Source organism: Benincasa hispida, chromosome 10, assembly GCF_027475165.1.
Source record: "Benincasa hispida cultivar pf3 chromosome 10, pf3_genome.v1.1, whole genome shotgun sequence".
Lineage (NCBI taxonomy): Eukaryota > Viridiplantae > Streptophyta > Magnoliopsida > Cucurbitales > Cucurbitaceae > Benincasa > Benincasa hispida.
Window position 1 is genome coordinate 49629999 of NC_143487.1, and position 14524 is coordinate 49644522.

General features: G+C 33.4%; 1 protein-coding gene across 1 annotated transcript; it reads left to right on the forward strand.

Moving 5' to 3' along the window:
* Positions 1 to 1172: 1172 nt before the first annotated feature.
* On the forward strand, positions 1173 to 12889 carry LOC120088308 (kinesin-like protein KIN-7D, mitochondrial). Its single transcript, XM_039045511.2, has 25 exons — positions 1173 to 1771; positions 1880 to 1977; positions 2135 to 2224; positions 2348 to 2400; positions 3279 to 3344; positions 4156 to 4209; positions 4435 to 4494; positions 4596 to 4674; positions 4801 to 4868; positions 5537 to 5593; positions 5689 to 5793; positions 6119 to 6223; positions 6330 to 6437; positions 6519 to 6650; positions 6750 to 6926; positions 7254 to 7439; positions 7700 to 7840; positions 8375 to 8494; positions 8587 to 8637; positions 8853 to 8900; positions 9037 to 9183; positions 9368 to 10114; positions 11041 to 11173; positions 11256 to 11381; positions 12596 to 12889. The coding sequence occupies exons 1-24, from the start codon at positions 1431 to 1433 to the stop codon at positions 11339 to 11341; spliced, it is 3252 nt and encodes a 1083-aa protein (XP_038901439.1). The 5' UTR covers positions 1173 to 1430; the 3' UTR covers positions 11342 to 11381; positions 12596 to 12889.
* Positions 12890 to 14524: the final 1635 nt, after the last annotated feature.

Sequence of the window (14524 nt, forward strand, 5' to 3'; positions counted from 1 at the left end):
TTTGGACACATTTACTGTTATCATTACGGTTTAACACTTAAAGGTAACGACAGTAGTAAATATGCCAAAATTCACAATTTTAAGTAAACACGATAAAAAACATTCCAGTTATATTTATAATTCAGATTTTTTACGATTGATCCATCAATAATTTTTTTTTACGATTTGATAATCATGGTATGATTTTAATTTCTTAAAAGAAAGAAAAACTTCCAAATAAGCCCATATAAAATCCTTTACACATTTTTTTAAAAGGAAAACCCCTACACATTAAGCAACAACAATATCAAAATTAGAATACGAATATTCAATGAAAAAAAAATCAATGTAGACTCTATTCCATTTTTTTTTTAAAAAAATTGTAGACTTTAAGTTTGTATAGACTTAACAAAGTTCTGCAATTTTCACCAACCCTTTTTTTCTAGTTCATCTACTAATTTTAATTAAAAACAATATAAAATTCTTCAACAACTCATCAATTCCAATAAAATAAAGATTTATACAAAAATAAGCGTGTCTAATGCCCTAATCATTGAATAATTTTACCAAAATTTATAAACCTTAACCAAAAAAAAAAAAAAAACTTTAATGCTCGTTTCTTCTAAAATTTTATAACTTCACATTGTACACATGTGTGTATAGTTTATTTAATGTACACAGAGAAAATTTTTTCACGAAATTTAGAGTGATAAATTATTAGAGGGTTAAAATTGCAACAGTTTTCAAAATTTAAAATTGACATTGCAATAATTATCTAAATTTGAGGTATAATTTGGTAGAATTAAAAGTTTATGATAAAAATTAATACAACTCAACAAGTTTAGGATCAATAATTAATTTTTTTCCTATTATTCAAAATGAGACAAAAAGGTAATACATGAATTTAAAAAATAAATAAGTGTCCTTTTTGTAGAAATAAATTTCCTAATCGTTTGTAATTGACGGCCGCTGTCATTCTTCCCGCTCAATGGACGGTTTAACTTTCAAAAAATCCAATTATTATCATTATTAAACGCGGGGAGGACATGTCCGTCAAATTTAAAAAACAAAAACCTCCCATCGTTAAGACGTTGCCACGTCACCCAATTTCTCCACGTCATCACCCGTTGCGTAAAAACTTAAACACCAAAATTGTTTAAATATAAATAAATTACTAATTAAAAAAATAAATTTGAAGTTTGAAATTATACAAACAGACACTACCGTCGCTCTCTCGTCCTCCGATTACTGGGACCTCTCTCTCTCTAAAAAGTTTCTCTCACATGATGAACTAGAGGAGAGAGAAAGCTTCCATTTCTTTCGTTTTCCCTCACGGATTCAGGTGAGAGCTTCTTGTTGTTGTTATTGTTGTTTGTGATTCTTCTTCTTCTTTCTATTCTATCTTGGATTCTTCTCCGGTCGCCGTACTTACTGCTCGCCGGGACGACTTAATGGCTTCGTCGTCCCGAGCACGGAGTAGTTCGCCGTTTTCGTATCGGAAGTCTTCCAGTCCGTATTCTTCAACTTCTTCGTCCTCTTCGTTTACCAATGGTAAGTTGATTCCGCGGTCATGTTCGACTTCGGCGTCGTCTTACTTCAATTCCGGCGGCGGACTTGGTTCTCGATCCATGACTCCCAATCGAGGCCGTTCTGATTCAATGTACCATAGTCCACATGGTTCTAGTAGTCGTACTCCTGTCGGTTTCGCGTCTGAGGAGTTGATATGTGAACCAGTGGATACATCGAGGTGTGGAGAGAGCATTTCGGTGACGATTCGGTTTCGGCCGTTGAGGTAATGTTAGATCTCAGTGTAGTGAATCAGATCTATGGACTTTATTGGTGGCGGAGTCGTTGTTAGTAATGCGGTGGATTCGTTTGACTTTGAAATTTGTGGTTGTAGCGAGAGGGAGTTTCAGAGAGGCGACGAGATTGCTTGGTACGCGGATGGGGATAAAATTGTGCGGAATGAGTATAATCCAGCAACTGCATATGCATTCGGTATCGTCTCCTGGGCTTCTTAATTTGAAATTAGTAATTACAATGGTCGTTAGTTCTTCACTGTTAATATGAAGGAAGATGCAGATATTTGTGTGCGTGTGTGTTTACTATTTTTATTTATCCGTGAAGTTGATCTCTTGGCGTTTTCTTGTTGCAGACAGGGTTTTTGGGTCTCAGACTTCTACTCCGGAGGTGTATGAAGTAGCAGCCAAGCCTGTCATCAAAGCTGCGATGGAAGGTGTCAATGGTCTGTGACTCTTTCTCTTCAAGCTCACAAATGAAGACATTGAACTTCGTTAATTTTTTTCGTATATAATACTAGATTTCCGACTTCAATCATTATATTATTACTAAGTCCGTGACAATGCAGGAACTGTATTTGCATACGGTGTCACAAGTAGTGGGAAGACACACACTATGCATGTAAGTTCGATCGTTTGACAATCCAATCCTGTCTTTCTTTTTTTTCTTAATGATTTTTTTAAAGAAATTTAAACTTATGAGTTAACGTCCTTGATTTGTGCCTTTTATTCCTGAAATGATAATTATATTTGAATGAGCTAATGACGAGAAGTTAGCAGTATTACTCAATTGGTTCAGTCTAACCAAGTGAATAGTACCAATTACGGGGCACTCTGTGCTGATTCGCTGAATGAATTTTAAGCACTGCTAATGGGTGATAGTGTTCAGATCTCAGTAGTTTGATTTATTCTTTTCTTTGCTTTTACTCTTTAATAACAAAACTAGTTAACAATAACTTAGCCTTTAGTTAAATTGGTAAACGGCCTGGGCTAATTTTATTGGTCATCAACTAAGGGTGTAAGTTTGTTGGGCGTACAAATATGTACAGATCCTTAGGCCATGGATCAGCATCCAGAATCCTGTATCTGCATATTTATTTGTATGCGTGGGGCTTGGTATTGTTTCTCTTTCATTTCTGTTTCTATCACTAATCCATAATTGACAAACTTTGTAGTCATCTCTCTCTCTCTCTCTCTCTCTCTCTCTTTTTAAATATTTATTTATTTTTTCCCTTCCCAAACCTATATTTGTACCTGATGATGTTTGAATAAATTTTGGAGTAAAATATTCTTTTGTCTATTTTGCTATTTTCAGTGTAAATCCCATTAGCTCAGTAATAGCTTTTACAGTTTTACTAACAGTGATAACTTAATCTTGATTCTATTCATCATCCTTATCTTTTCTCGCATTGTAGCTAGCATTTTAACCATATTTCCTGTGCCAAACAGTTGGTGATCGTCTTCTCATTTTTTCTTTGCTTTCCATTTTCATTTGTACAGGGAGATCAGAGTTGTCCAGGTATCATACCATTGGCTATAAGGGACGTGTTCAGTATTATCCAAGATGTAAGGAACTTTTAGGATATAGCACTGTGAAATCTGTTATTACCAGTTACTGGCTGCCTTTTCTGATGTTATTAATTTATTATTCTTGATTTTATCATGTCTATCACTTTTGGTGCCGATACACTTTTTTCTTTGTCTGATGAGGCATTTTCAAGACTTATAGGATTTTCTATGATCCTTTGATGCATGCCAGTGAATTGCATTTCAGCAGCTGTTTACTGTGTAACGTGTTTGCAATTAGCTGCTTTCTTAGGGAGATCTTATCTTTTGTCACAAAAGATCTGATTTGGTTAATGAAATTCATGTGAAATATTCCTTCTGTATGCAGTGCCCTGCAATGTGAATTTTTTTCCTTAATAAAGAAAAATCTAATTATTTCTTTTTAAGAAACAATGTCATTGACAATATGGAATTACAAAAGAGGGGAGAGTCCTGAATCCAAGTTAATTACAAAAGGCCTCATCAATTGGGTATAAGAGAAGAAAAGCTATAGTGTTGAAATAAGAGAATACTTACACCAAGATAAACTAACTAAATCTATTAAGGGAGAGATCTTTATCCTTGAAGACCCTTTGGTTTCTTTCTTAAAAAATCTATCCAAAAACCATAGCAATGCGAGTATTCTTTTATCATCATATAGTCTTGTTTCATCCTTCCATCAGCTGGGGGCCTTCCTATTGTTTTTATTTTTCGAATACGATTAATGTGCTACTTTTTCTTACTTGATGTAACATGCTGTACCTTATTTTCAAGATTTTCATGATCTCATTTCAATACTGGTTTGGTTGATTAAAAATTTCCTAATACTCAGACTCCAGGGCGAGAGTTCTTGCTTCGTGTGTCATATATTGAAATCTACAATGAGGTAATACATCATCTGCACTAAATCCATTTTGTTTGTTTTTCAGTTTCAATCTTTTTTGGAATTAATGGTACATCCTTCTATATTGGAGTTTTGTGGTAACCTCTTTGTAATACAACTTCATTTGAGTGGGTGCTACAAGGATTGAATTTCTTGATACTGGAAATCTAGGATGTTGGAAAATTGTAATCCTATTTGATATTTGTGCAATTTATTCTTCTGAACCAGGTCATAAACGACTTATTAGATCCCACAGGTCAGAATTTGCGTGTTAGAGAAGATGCACAGGTTTGTCCCTAGAGTTTTCTGTTGAAATTTTCTGGCCTTGTGAATGGAATCTTCCATCTTCCACCGTTAACACAAGAATAAATGCATGGATTTTGTTGCAGGGTACTTATGTCGAGGGTATAAAAGAAGAAGTTGTTTTGTCTCCGGGGCATGCACTTTCATTCATTGCTGCTGGAGAAGGTACTTCATATTCACAAGTCCTCATTATTCCCCTTGCATTAATTCTTTTTTACTACTTTTGCATGTTTGACACTGATATTTTGTTTTCTATGATTATCATTATTATGATTGACTTTATTATGGCAGAACATCGTCATGTTGGATCAAATAATTTTAATCTGTTCAGTAGCCGAAGTCATACAATATTTACATTGGTAATATTTCTATCCTTGATAGTTGGTGTTTGGTCCTGTAAAATGATATTACCTAAGCGTGTGATGTGACATATTAGCTTAAATTTATGGGTCTGGGTTTAGTTTTTTTGTCTTGTGAAGGGCCATTTAGTTTTATTGCTTGTTACTATGCCCAGGTTTACTCTGTTTTGGTCTGCATTCTTATAGCATCATTGGATTCATGAGGGATTATTCTATTTACATATTTCAAAATGAACTCATAGTGGTGTGGTAGTACCGAGGTTGGGGGAGGGAGAGGAGAGTGGAAGTTCTGGTACAAATATTGAATGTTTTGTACTTGTATAAAATCCAAGCTTCATTAACTCAATGCTTTTGCTGATAACATTTAAATATATTCCTATGGCATTGGTGTGTGCACAGCAGTTAACTGAATCTAGTTTTCTTCTACAAAGCTGATATATATATATATATATATATATATATATATTAAATATGTCACGATTGCCTCTCTATTCTTTTGTTAGTCTCTGATTCTAGATCAAATATTTCATGGACAGTAAATCATGTTGGGCTGTGTTTCACTATTATACGAACAAGCACTAGTGAAGTTCATGACAATTTTCCTCTGTTATAATGTTAGTTGTTTCAATCCCCACTTCATTCTCTCTTTTTTGTTTGTCTGTTTTCAGATGATCGAAAGTAGTGCTCATGGGGACGAGTATGATGGAGTGATCTTTTCACAGCTTGTGAGATAGAAATATCCTTTATATAGTTATATCAAGTCATGCTGGTGACCATATTTTGTTGCTAATTTCTCCCTTTCTATCATCATTTTCATTAGAATTTGATTGATTTAGCTGGATCTGAGAGCTCAAAGACTGAAACGACTGGGTTACGGAGAAAGGAAGGGTCTTACATAAATAAAAGTCTTTTAACTCTTGGAACTGTAAGTTTTTCTTAGTTATTCTCACCGTTGATGGCATGATATTTGGATTGTATGACGATGCATGGACTTGTGTCTTATATCTTCTTTTATCTTAGAGACTACTATAGTCAGACGTGAATGCTTGGTTGTACATTAGTCTGAATCTGCCTAAAGATATGATATTGGTTTGCTGATCATTTCATGTTCTAACATTAAAATTTCATTTTCTTTAACTTCGAGTTAATTGATTTGATTTGAAGTTCTAGACAATTTCTGCTAATTTCCCTTATGTTGATTTTAGATCAGAATTAATGAAATAACATGAATCAGTGATTACAATGTGAAGGTTATTGGAAAGCTGAGCGAGGGGAAAGCATCCCATGTTCCATATCGAGATTCTAAGCTTACACGTCTTTTGCAATCTTCACTAAGTGGGCGTGGACATGTTTCTGTGAGTATAGTATAAGTTGCAATTATAGCTCTTCTTTGTTGTTGAGGCTGCTCGTGCATAATCCATGTGAATTTTGCCTGTGACATTCTGCTATTTGTTATCTCAGCTTATATGCACTGTTACCCCTGCATCCAGTAACATGGAAGAAACTCACAACACGTTGAAGTTTGCAAACAGGGCAAAACGAGTAGAAATTTATGCTTCACGTAATAAGGTTTGTTGCTAATATTGCAATGTTATGATCTTTATGTGGTTCATATTGGAAAATTATTGCCTATTCTTAAATGTGTTCCAGATTATAGATGAAAAATCTTTGATTAAAAAGTATCAAAGAGAAATCTCTAGCCTGAAACAAGAACTCGATTTGCTGAAGAAGGGCATGCTTGTTGGTGTCAATCATGAAGAGATTATGAACTTAAGGCAACAGGTTTCTTTCCATTGCTCCTACCTCACAAAAAATGTAGACAGGTTTTAAAATTTTTATTCGGGTAGAACCTTCTAATTGTTTGTTATATTTATCCAATAGTTGGAAGAAGGACAAGTGAAAATGCAATCGAGGTTGGAGGAAGAAGAAGAAGCTAAGGTTGCTCTTACGAGTAGAATTCAGAGGCTGACTAAACTCATACTTGTCTCCTCAAAGAATTCAATCCCTTTGAGTGACATTCCCAGCCAGCCAAGGAATCGTTCTCTTGGTGACGACGATGTGAGTTCTCTTCCTGAATTTGACTGTGTAGAAATATTCCTGAAGATTATCGACAATTGACATGATGAACATTACAATTAAATTAGTTGGCATGTCATTTCTGGTGGAGATATTTGAATAATGATTGATAATTTTTTCGACAAATCCGACAACCATCCATATCTTCGAGCAAAACTAAAAAGGAAACATCAATTTACTAATTAGAAAAACACATCACCCTTTACATTTTAAATCGCTCCATAACATTTAATAACTAAAAGTTTACTTTCAGGATTGATTGGCTAGTTCCTTGCTTATTTATTGATATTTCATATTGAATCTTGCCAGAATTTTGACGTCTTGAGAGATGTGTCATTGCCTACTGAGAGTGAAAACCTTAAGGGATCCCCCTCTTCAGTCTCAGAAGTTCAATCGAACCCTTCCTATGATTTCAAACAAAGAAGCTCTTCAAGCAAATGGAATGCGAATGAGGAGCTCTCTTCTGCCAGTAGTACAGTTACTGAATCAAATCAAGTGAGTGATCTTTGATTCAATTGTGTGTAAAAGTATGTATTACTATTTGTCATGAATTCTGTTGAAATCGAGGGGATTCATTATCATGCAGTCTGAAGAAACATTAGGTGGCTTGGGGATGTGATAACTATAATTGGACTCATATAAGAGTTTTTGTCTTTGATTCTTAAACTTTATTTTTTAATATTTTTAATATTTTGGTTAGTTGTTCTTGTTGATGTAAAATCCTGGTCTTGCAATGACTTCGTTTTGGATGGTAGGGTGGGATGACAATGTCAGATCAGATGGATCTTCTGGTTGAGCAAGTTAAGATGCTTTCTGGAGAGATTGCATTTAGTACTAGCACCCTTAAGCGCTTGGTGGAGCAGTCGGTGACTGATCCAGAGAGCTCTAAAACTCAAGTAAATGCCATCCGTGCTTTTCTTGTTTATGTCCATTCTCGTTGGAAACTGTTAAAATATGACATTGTTGCTTCGTCAATTGCTTTCTGCTAATTGATTCACATGCACTTGTATGCCTATCGGTTAGACTCCCTACCCTAACAATTATATTTTACTTAACCGTGGAGATTTGTCTTCTAGTTAGATTACCTACTGTTTTTTTGTTTGTTTGTTTGTTTTTTTTTTTGTTTTTGTTTTTGCTCGGATTCTTTTTAATTTGCTTAAATTATTGTGAGTGAATTTTAACGATATCTTAATCTGTGACCAGTTTATACGTGTTCCAGAGCTGTTGTGCACCATCCTATTTTTGTTCTGCAAGCTTTTGCTTGAGTTGTATTAGAACTAAGCACTAATCGCATTATACCATCTTAATATACTGGTTTTCTTAAATTTAATTAACATTCAGAAAGCTGTTCTATGTATTGCCCAAAGATATCCGATACCTTAATATTGTCTGCTATTGTTAAACTTAAGCATTCGTACTGACTGATACAGATTCAGAGCTTGGAGCATGAGATTCAAGAGAAAAAGAAGCAAATGAGGGTTTTAGAGCAACGAATAACTGAGAGTCGTGAGGCATCAGTTGCCAATGCTTCAGTGGCTGAAATGCAACAGGTGCAATCTCTTTCGTGGTTAACAACATTGGGTTTTAGCTAGTTATTTGTCGATCTTAACCAAATCTTAACTTAGAATTTGTTTGTCATCAGACGGTTACCAGATTGATGGCCCAGTGCAACGAAAAGGGGTTTGAACTGGAGGTGAGTTATTGTATTGTGTTTTTAGCCTTTCTAGGTCAACGAGTTGGCACCCTATGTGTCCACTAGCAGTTGAATAAGCCCATCCATCAAATAATTGTGATGTTGGTTTTGCACTTTCAAGTTAGCAAGCTACTTTGGTGGTGGATTACCATTTAATCTTTATGTTGAACTCTTTGTTCATAATTTAACTGAAGAGTCTTTTGATGAATGATCAGATCAAGTCAGCTGACAACCGAATCCTCCAGGAACAGTTGCAGAACAAGGTTTACCATCTTGTTATAGAATATTCTTTTTTTATACCTGTGTTTCTGCTACCCCTTTGCTCATTCAAGATGTTTATTTCCACCCCGTCCATTTGATGCTCGGAGTTTTTAACTGTACGAACCTGGTTATTTACAGAGTGCAGAGAACAAGGAACTACAAGATAAATTACGTCTCTTGGAGCAGCAGTTGACATCGTTTACTGGTGATCGGTCATCATTGATATTTGAACAGCCCGTACCTGGAGAAAGTGTTGATGAACTGAAAAAGAAAATTCAGTCACAGGTGATTTTAACATGCTTAAATTTGTGTATCCAACTGCAGCAATAACACTTTTTAAGCATACTTGAAATTTATGCCTGAATAGCAGAAGTTCCGTAGGTTGTTTGAACTTATGGGATAAGTCAATGCACTTTTTATTTAAATTTTTTCTTGTACTGTTTTATATGTTGTACATTCTTTCCATCAGGAGATTGAAAACGAGAAATTAAAGCTGGAGCACGTTCAACTTTCAGAGGAAAACAGTGGATTGCGTGTTCAGAATCAGAAATTGGCTGAAGAAGCTTCTTATGCAAAAGAACTAGCCTCTGCTGCTGCTGTTGAGTTAAAAAATTTAGCTGGTGAAGTGACTAAACTCTCAGTGCAGAATGCAAAATTAGAGAAGGAACTGTCATCTGCTCGAGAAATAGTCCACCCTAGAAACATGCAAAATGCAAATGGTGTTAATCGCAAATATAATGAAAGCTTAAGACCTGGGAGGAAAGGGAGGCTGTCTGGGCGTCTTAATGAAAGGGCCGGGGCAATTAACGATGAATTTGATTCTTGGAGTCTTGATTCTGATGATTTAAAATTTGAACTTCAGGCAAGGAAACAACGTGAAGCTGCCCTTGAGGCTGCTTTAGCCGAAAAGGAATTCATAGAAGATCAATACAGGAAAAAGATTGAAGAGGCAAAGAAGAAAGAGGAGGCTCTGGAAAATGATTTGGCTAACATGTGGGTGCTTGTTGCTAAGTTGAAGAAAGAGGGAGGAGGAACTGTGCCGGATTTACCCAGTGACGATAGGCATAATGGTGAAGTAGCAGTAGAATGTTTTGCTGATGATAAAAAATTCAAAACTAGAACTGATTCTAGCATTACGGATAGAGGAATGCTGGATATATTAAAACCAGCAGGAGCGGAAGTACCGAAGGAAGAACCACTGGTTCTCCGCCTCAAGGTATGCAAACTCAGGTCAATTTGGATTAACTAGAAAAAAAAATGTTTTTGAAAAAAGTCAGTTTACTTGACCTTTTTTGATAAAAAAATGTTTAAAACATACTTTGAAAGTCTTGAAATACACTTCAATTTTTTTTCCAAAATGGCTTAAAATTAAACACTTGAAAAGTTAAACCAAATAGACCCTTGGTGATGGAAGCAATTTGAAAATCTATTAACTTGACCAATTTCCTCACGACTTTGTAACTTCTAGGAGAAAATATTGTTAAGATTATATAATATTAAATTTGTTGAAGAAATTGGTACAAAAGGATGAAAGACGGCTTGGAAGAAAGAAACTTTTATTTAGAATGTACAAAGATGGACACTTTTAAATGAATACTTTTTCACTCTCTCAATACACACTCACTTTTCTTTACTCCAAGGTTCAACTCTCTAGCTTTGCTTCTTTCTTCCTTTCTTCGCTTGCTTTACAAATGAGGACGTAACTCTTATCTATAGGTGCAAAATCCTTGGGGCCAAGTATAAGGATCTTTCTAGACCCTTCCTGGATTCTAAAGTGACCTAGATATTTCTACGACTTTATCCTTATCTAAAGGAATTCTCATAATTTCTTAAACATAAAGAAAGCCTAGAATAATTCTAGTTGTTTTTTTAGATATGTATTTACATGAACATAATTCTAGTAATGTCGAATACTTACACTAAGTTAATTGTATGGATACTTCAAGAAGCTTTTAGAGTAGTTAGTGTTACTTTTATTTCAACAAAATTCGCCTTCACCTATCATCTTAAACATTGGGTGATTTAATATGGTATCAGAACAGGAGGTTGTGTTCAAACTTGTTCAAAGTTATTTCCTCTTCTATTTTAAGCCGAAAGGTGGTGCTTCAACAAACATTAACTCTGTTGTTCGGTGGGTTTCAGGCAAAGATGCAGGAGATGAAAGAAAAAGAGCTAAAAAGCATGACAAATGCCGATGTGAATTCCTCCAATACATGTAAAGTATGTTTTGAATCGCCAACTGCAGCAATTCTTCTTCCCTGTCGGCACTTCTGCTGTAAGAACTCTTTTGAAACTTTTTCTTTCGTTTTGCATTTCAATTCTCTAGATCATACAATTAAGCTCTTCCCTTATTGCAGTGTGTAAATCTTGTTCTCTTGCTTGTTCCGAGTGTCCAATCTGCCGTACAAACATTGCGGATCGGCTTTTTGCATTTACTTCTTGATGTGGCATATATACACAACATTATTATCCTCTCGATAAAGGTATGCAATTTCAACTTATCTTACATTTAGGCTCCATTTGGGATTTTGATTGATTTTGGAGTCCGGGAGAAATTTAACTGCTTTTAGTGTTTAGCTAAACCAATTATTAATTAATTCAAAGAAAATTACTTATTCAATTTCGTAGATAGAATCTTGTGAAGGAGACCAGGTCTCCGTTCGGTAAGATTATTTGGTAATCATTTGGTTTTTAGTTATTGTATTTTGAAAATCAAGTCTATTTTCTCTCAATCTCTTATAATTTCCATCTCTCTCAAGTATGAAAGTTGAGTTCTTGGCCAATTCTAAAAACAAAAACAAGTTTTTAAAAATTATTCTTTTTTAGTTTTCAAAACGTGATTTGCTTTTTGAAAACATTGGTAGAAAGTAGAGAACAAAGCAAGAAATTTAGAGGTGGAATGAGTCTTTACAAGCTTAATTTTATAAAACTAAAAATAAAAAGACTAAATGGATACCATGAGAATTGGTTTTTGAAAATTAAGCTTATGATAACTAATAGTTCTTTTATTTTGTTGTCTACTTTTCACCAATGTTTTAAAAAATCAAGCAAAAAAATTCTCTAAAGTTAGTTTTTGTTTTTAAAATTTGACTAATTCAAGTGTTTGTTCGAGGAATGTGAAATACATAGTATGAAATTTAGGAGAAGGCAAACATAAATTTCAAAAATGAAAACTAAAAACAAAATTATTACAAAATGTGGTGGCAGCTTTTGGAATTGACTTCCTAAAAAATCAAAGGGTTCTTTTGGCTAACTTTTCAAATTCATATTTTATTCTATTTTTTCACAAAATAATTATTTTAAAAGTTACAACAATATTAAGCTTTTCAAAATATTTCCTTTCTCACAAGCGTTTGATAACTCGACAAAACTGATAAAAGTATTTAAAGTTCATTTTAGAGGAAGTATCTGAATGTGGAACAAATTTTCTTCCAAAAATGCTCATGTAATGAGCATTTCACTCAAAATTTCCTTTTCAAAAAACACGTAAAGAAAGCTTATTTAATGAATGATATTAATCTTCTGTTGTTTTATTTGGTTTGTTTCAGTTTTCTACGTAGATCTTATGTTTTGTTGTAAAAAAATTTATCGTCTTATTTAGTCTCTTTTCATCATCACAATAAAGAATCTCACTCAAAAAAAAAAAAAAAAAAAAAAAAACGTTTAATTTGACTTGTCTTGATTTAATTACGTGCAGGGATTTGTCTTCAAGCTACCATTTACTAGTTACCATGCAATTCCAGGCAGCAAATTCTTTGATTAATCCGTATGTATCTTCTGAAAGGCAATATGAATATATGATGTTTTTCATACAGTATCTGAAAAATATAAAAATAATATGAGGGAGAGAGAGTGCATAAGCATTACATTACATTCCAAGTTTCAGATGCAATGTTGGTGTTGCTTTCTTTTAGTATGTAGCATAATGCCATGTTGTCTCTGACATATCATTGCAATTGTATAGAAAAGTATTTTTTTTCCTTTTCTAAAAGATATTTGTTTTTCCATTTTTCCTATAGGTAATAATAATATAGTATAAGTATATAGCTTATAATTATCACACAAGGTTAATTGTGCCACTAATTTAGGCAAACTATTGTGACTTTGAGGAGCACAATGTAAATATAGATACCAATCAAATATAATATTAAAATAAATATAATATAATATAATAATAAAATAAATTAAACATAATATAATAATAAAATAAATTAAACATAATATATAGATAAACAAAATAAAATAAATTAGCAAAATGTAAAATAAGAAATTTCTCTAAATTCTTCACTTTCTCTAATTTTCATGGAATTTGTCTAATGTGTGTGTTTTCCAAAACCTACTAAATGAAACTACTTTAAGATAATTTGGCAAGTAGGAGGTGGATTACAGGACACTAATAATGTGTAATGTTGAGACACGTGAATAATACTTCGGGAAATGGGGGCATGACACATGATTAATGGACACTAAGTACGAACATCTATCTATTATCATAATATTTCGAATACTCCTTAGATGCCCATTATTTGTATGAAATATGTCTTGTTAAAATTTTACTAAGAAAAAACCAAATGGGAAAAAATCTTTGTGAATGGAAAAAAGTATATATTTTTAATAATTCCCAATAATTTATACCCCTAAAAAGTATCTTCATGGAAACATCACTCTAGATCTCTAAGTTGTACTAAGATATGGTATTTCAGTTGAAGTATATCTTTCTTCACATCTAGTGAACGAACTTTCATTGATATGTTCAATGGATGTGTTTTGTCCATATAAAATTTTTCATAACTTTTCTTGTATAATTTGATTGATGAACAAATATCCCATTTGCTAAATGCTCAATTTGCAAGCTAAGAAGAAAAATTGTTTTTTTTCGAGATCTCTTCTCAATTTTTTTTTTATGATATTCCATTGCTTTTGAAAGCTCTTCAGAAGTTTCAATTATATTTAAGTAATCAACATATATAGTTATAATAGCAAATCATGATCGTGATTTCTTTATAAAAAGTACATAGACATATTGGATTGTTTTGATATCATTTCTTCAACAAATATCTACTCAGGCGATTGTACCACATTCGTCTTGATTGTATCACTCCATATAGTGATCTCTGTAACTTTATTAAATACAATTCTTGGGAATTTGATTTATATGTTTTAGGTATCTTAAATCATTCTGGGATTCTCATGTAAATATCATATTAAGAGATCCATATAAATATGATGTGACTACATTTATAAGATGCATGTTGAGATTTTCATACACAGCCAGACCAATTAAATATCTTAGTATAATTACATCTATCACCGGAGAATATGTCTCCTTATAATCAATACTAGGTCTTTGTGAGAAACCATGTGCAACTAGTCTTGCTTTATATCTTGTGACCTCATTATTTTCATTTCTTTTCCTCACAAATGCCCATTTGTATCCCACATGTTTGATACATTCTAGTGTTTGGACTACTGATCCAAAAACTGACGTTTTGAAAGTGAGTTTATTTTTTCCTCGATTACTTCTATCCACTGAAGCTAATCTTTTTTATGTCGACATTCTTCAATAGATTTTGGTTCAGAATCCTCATTTCAAATATATCAAGAGCAACATTATACGTAAAAATAT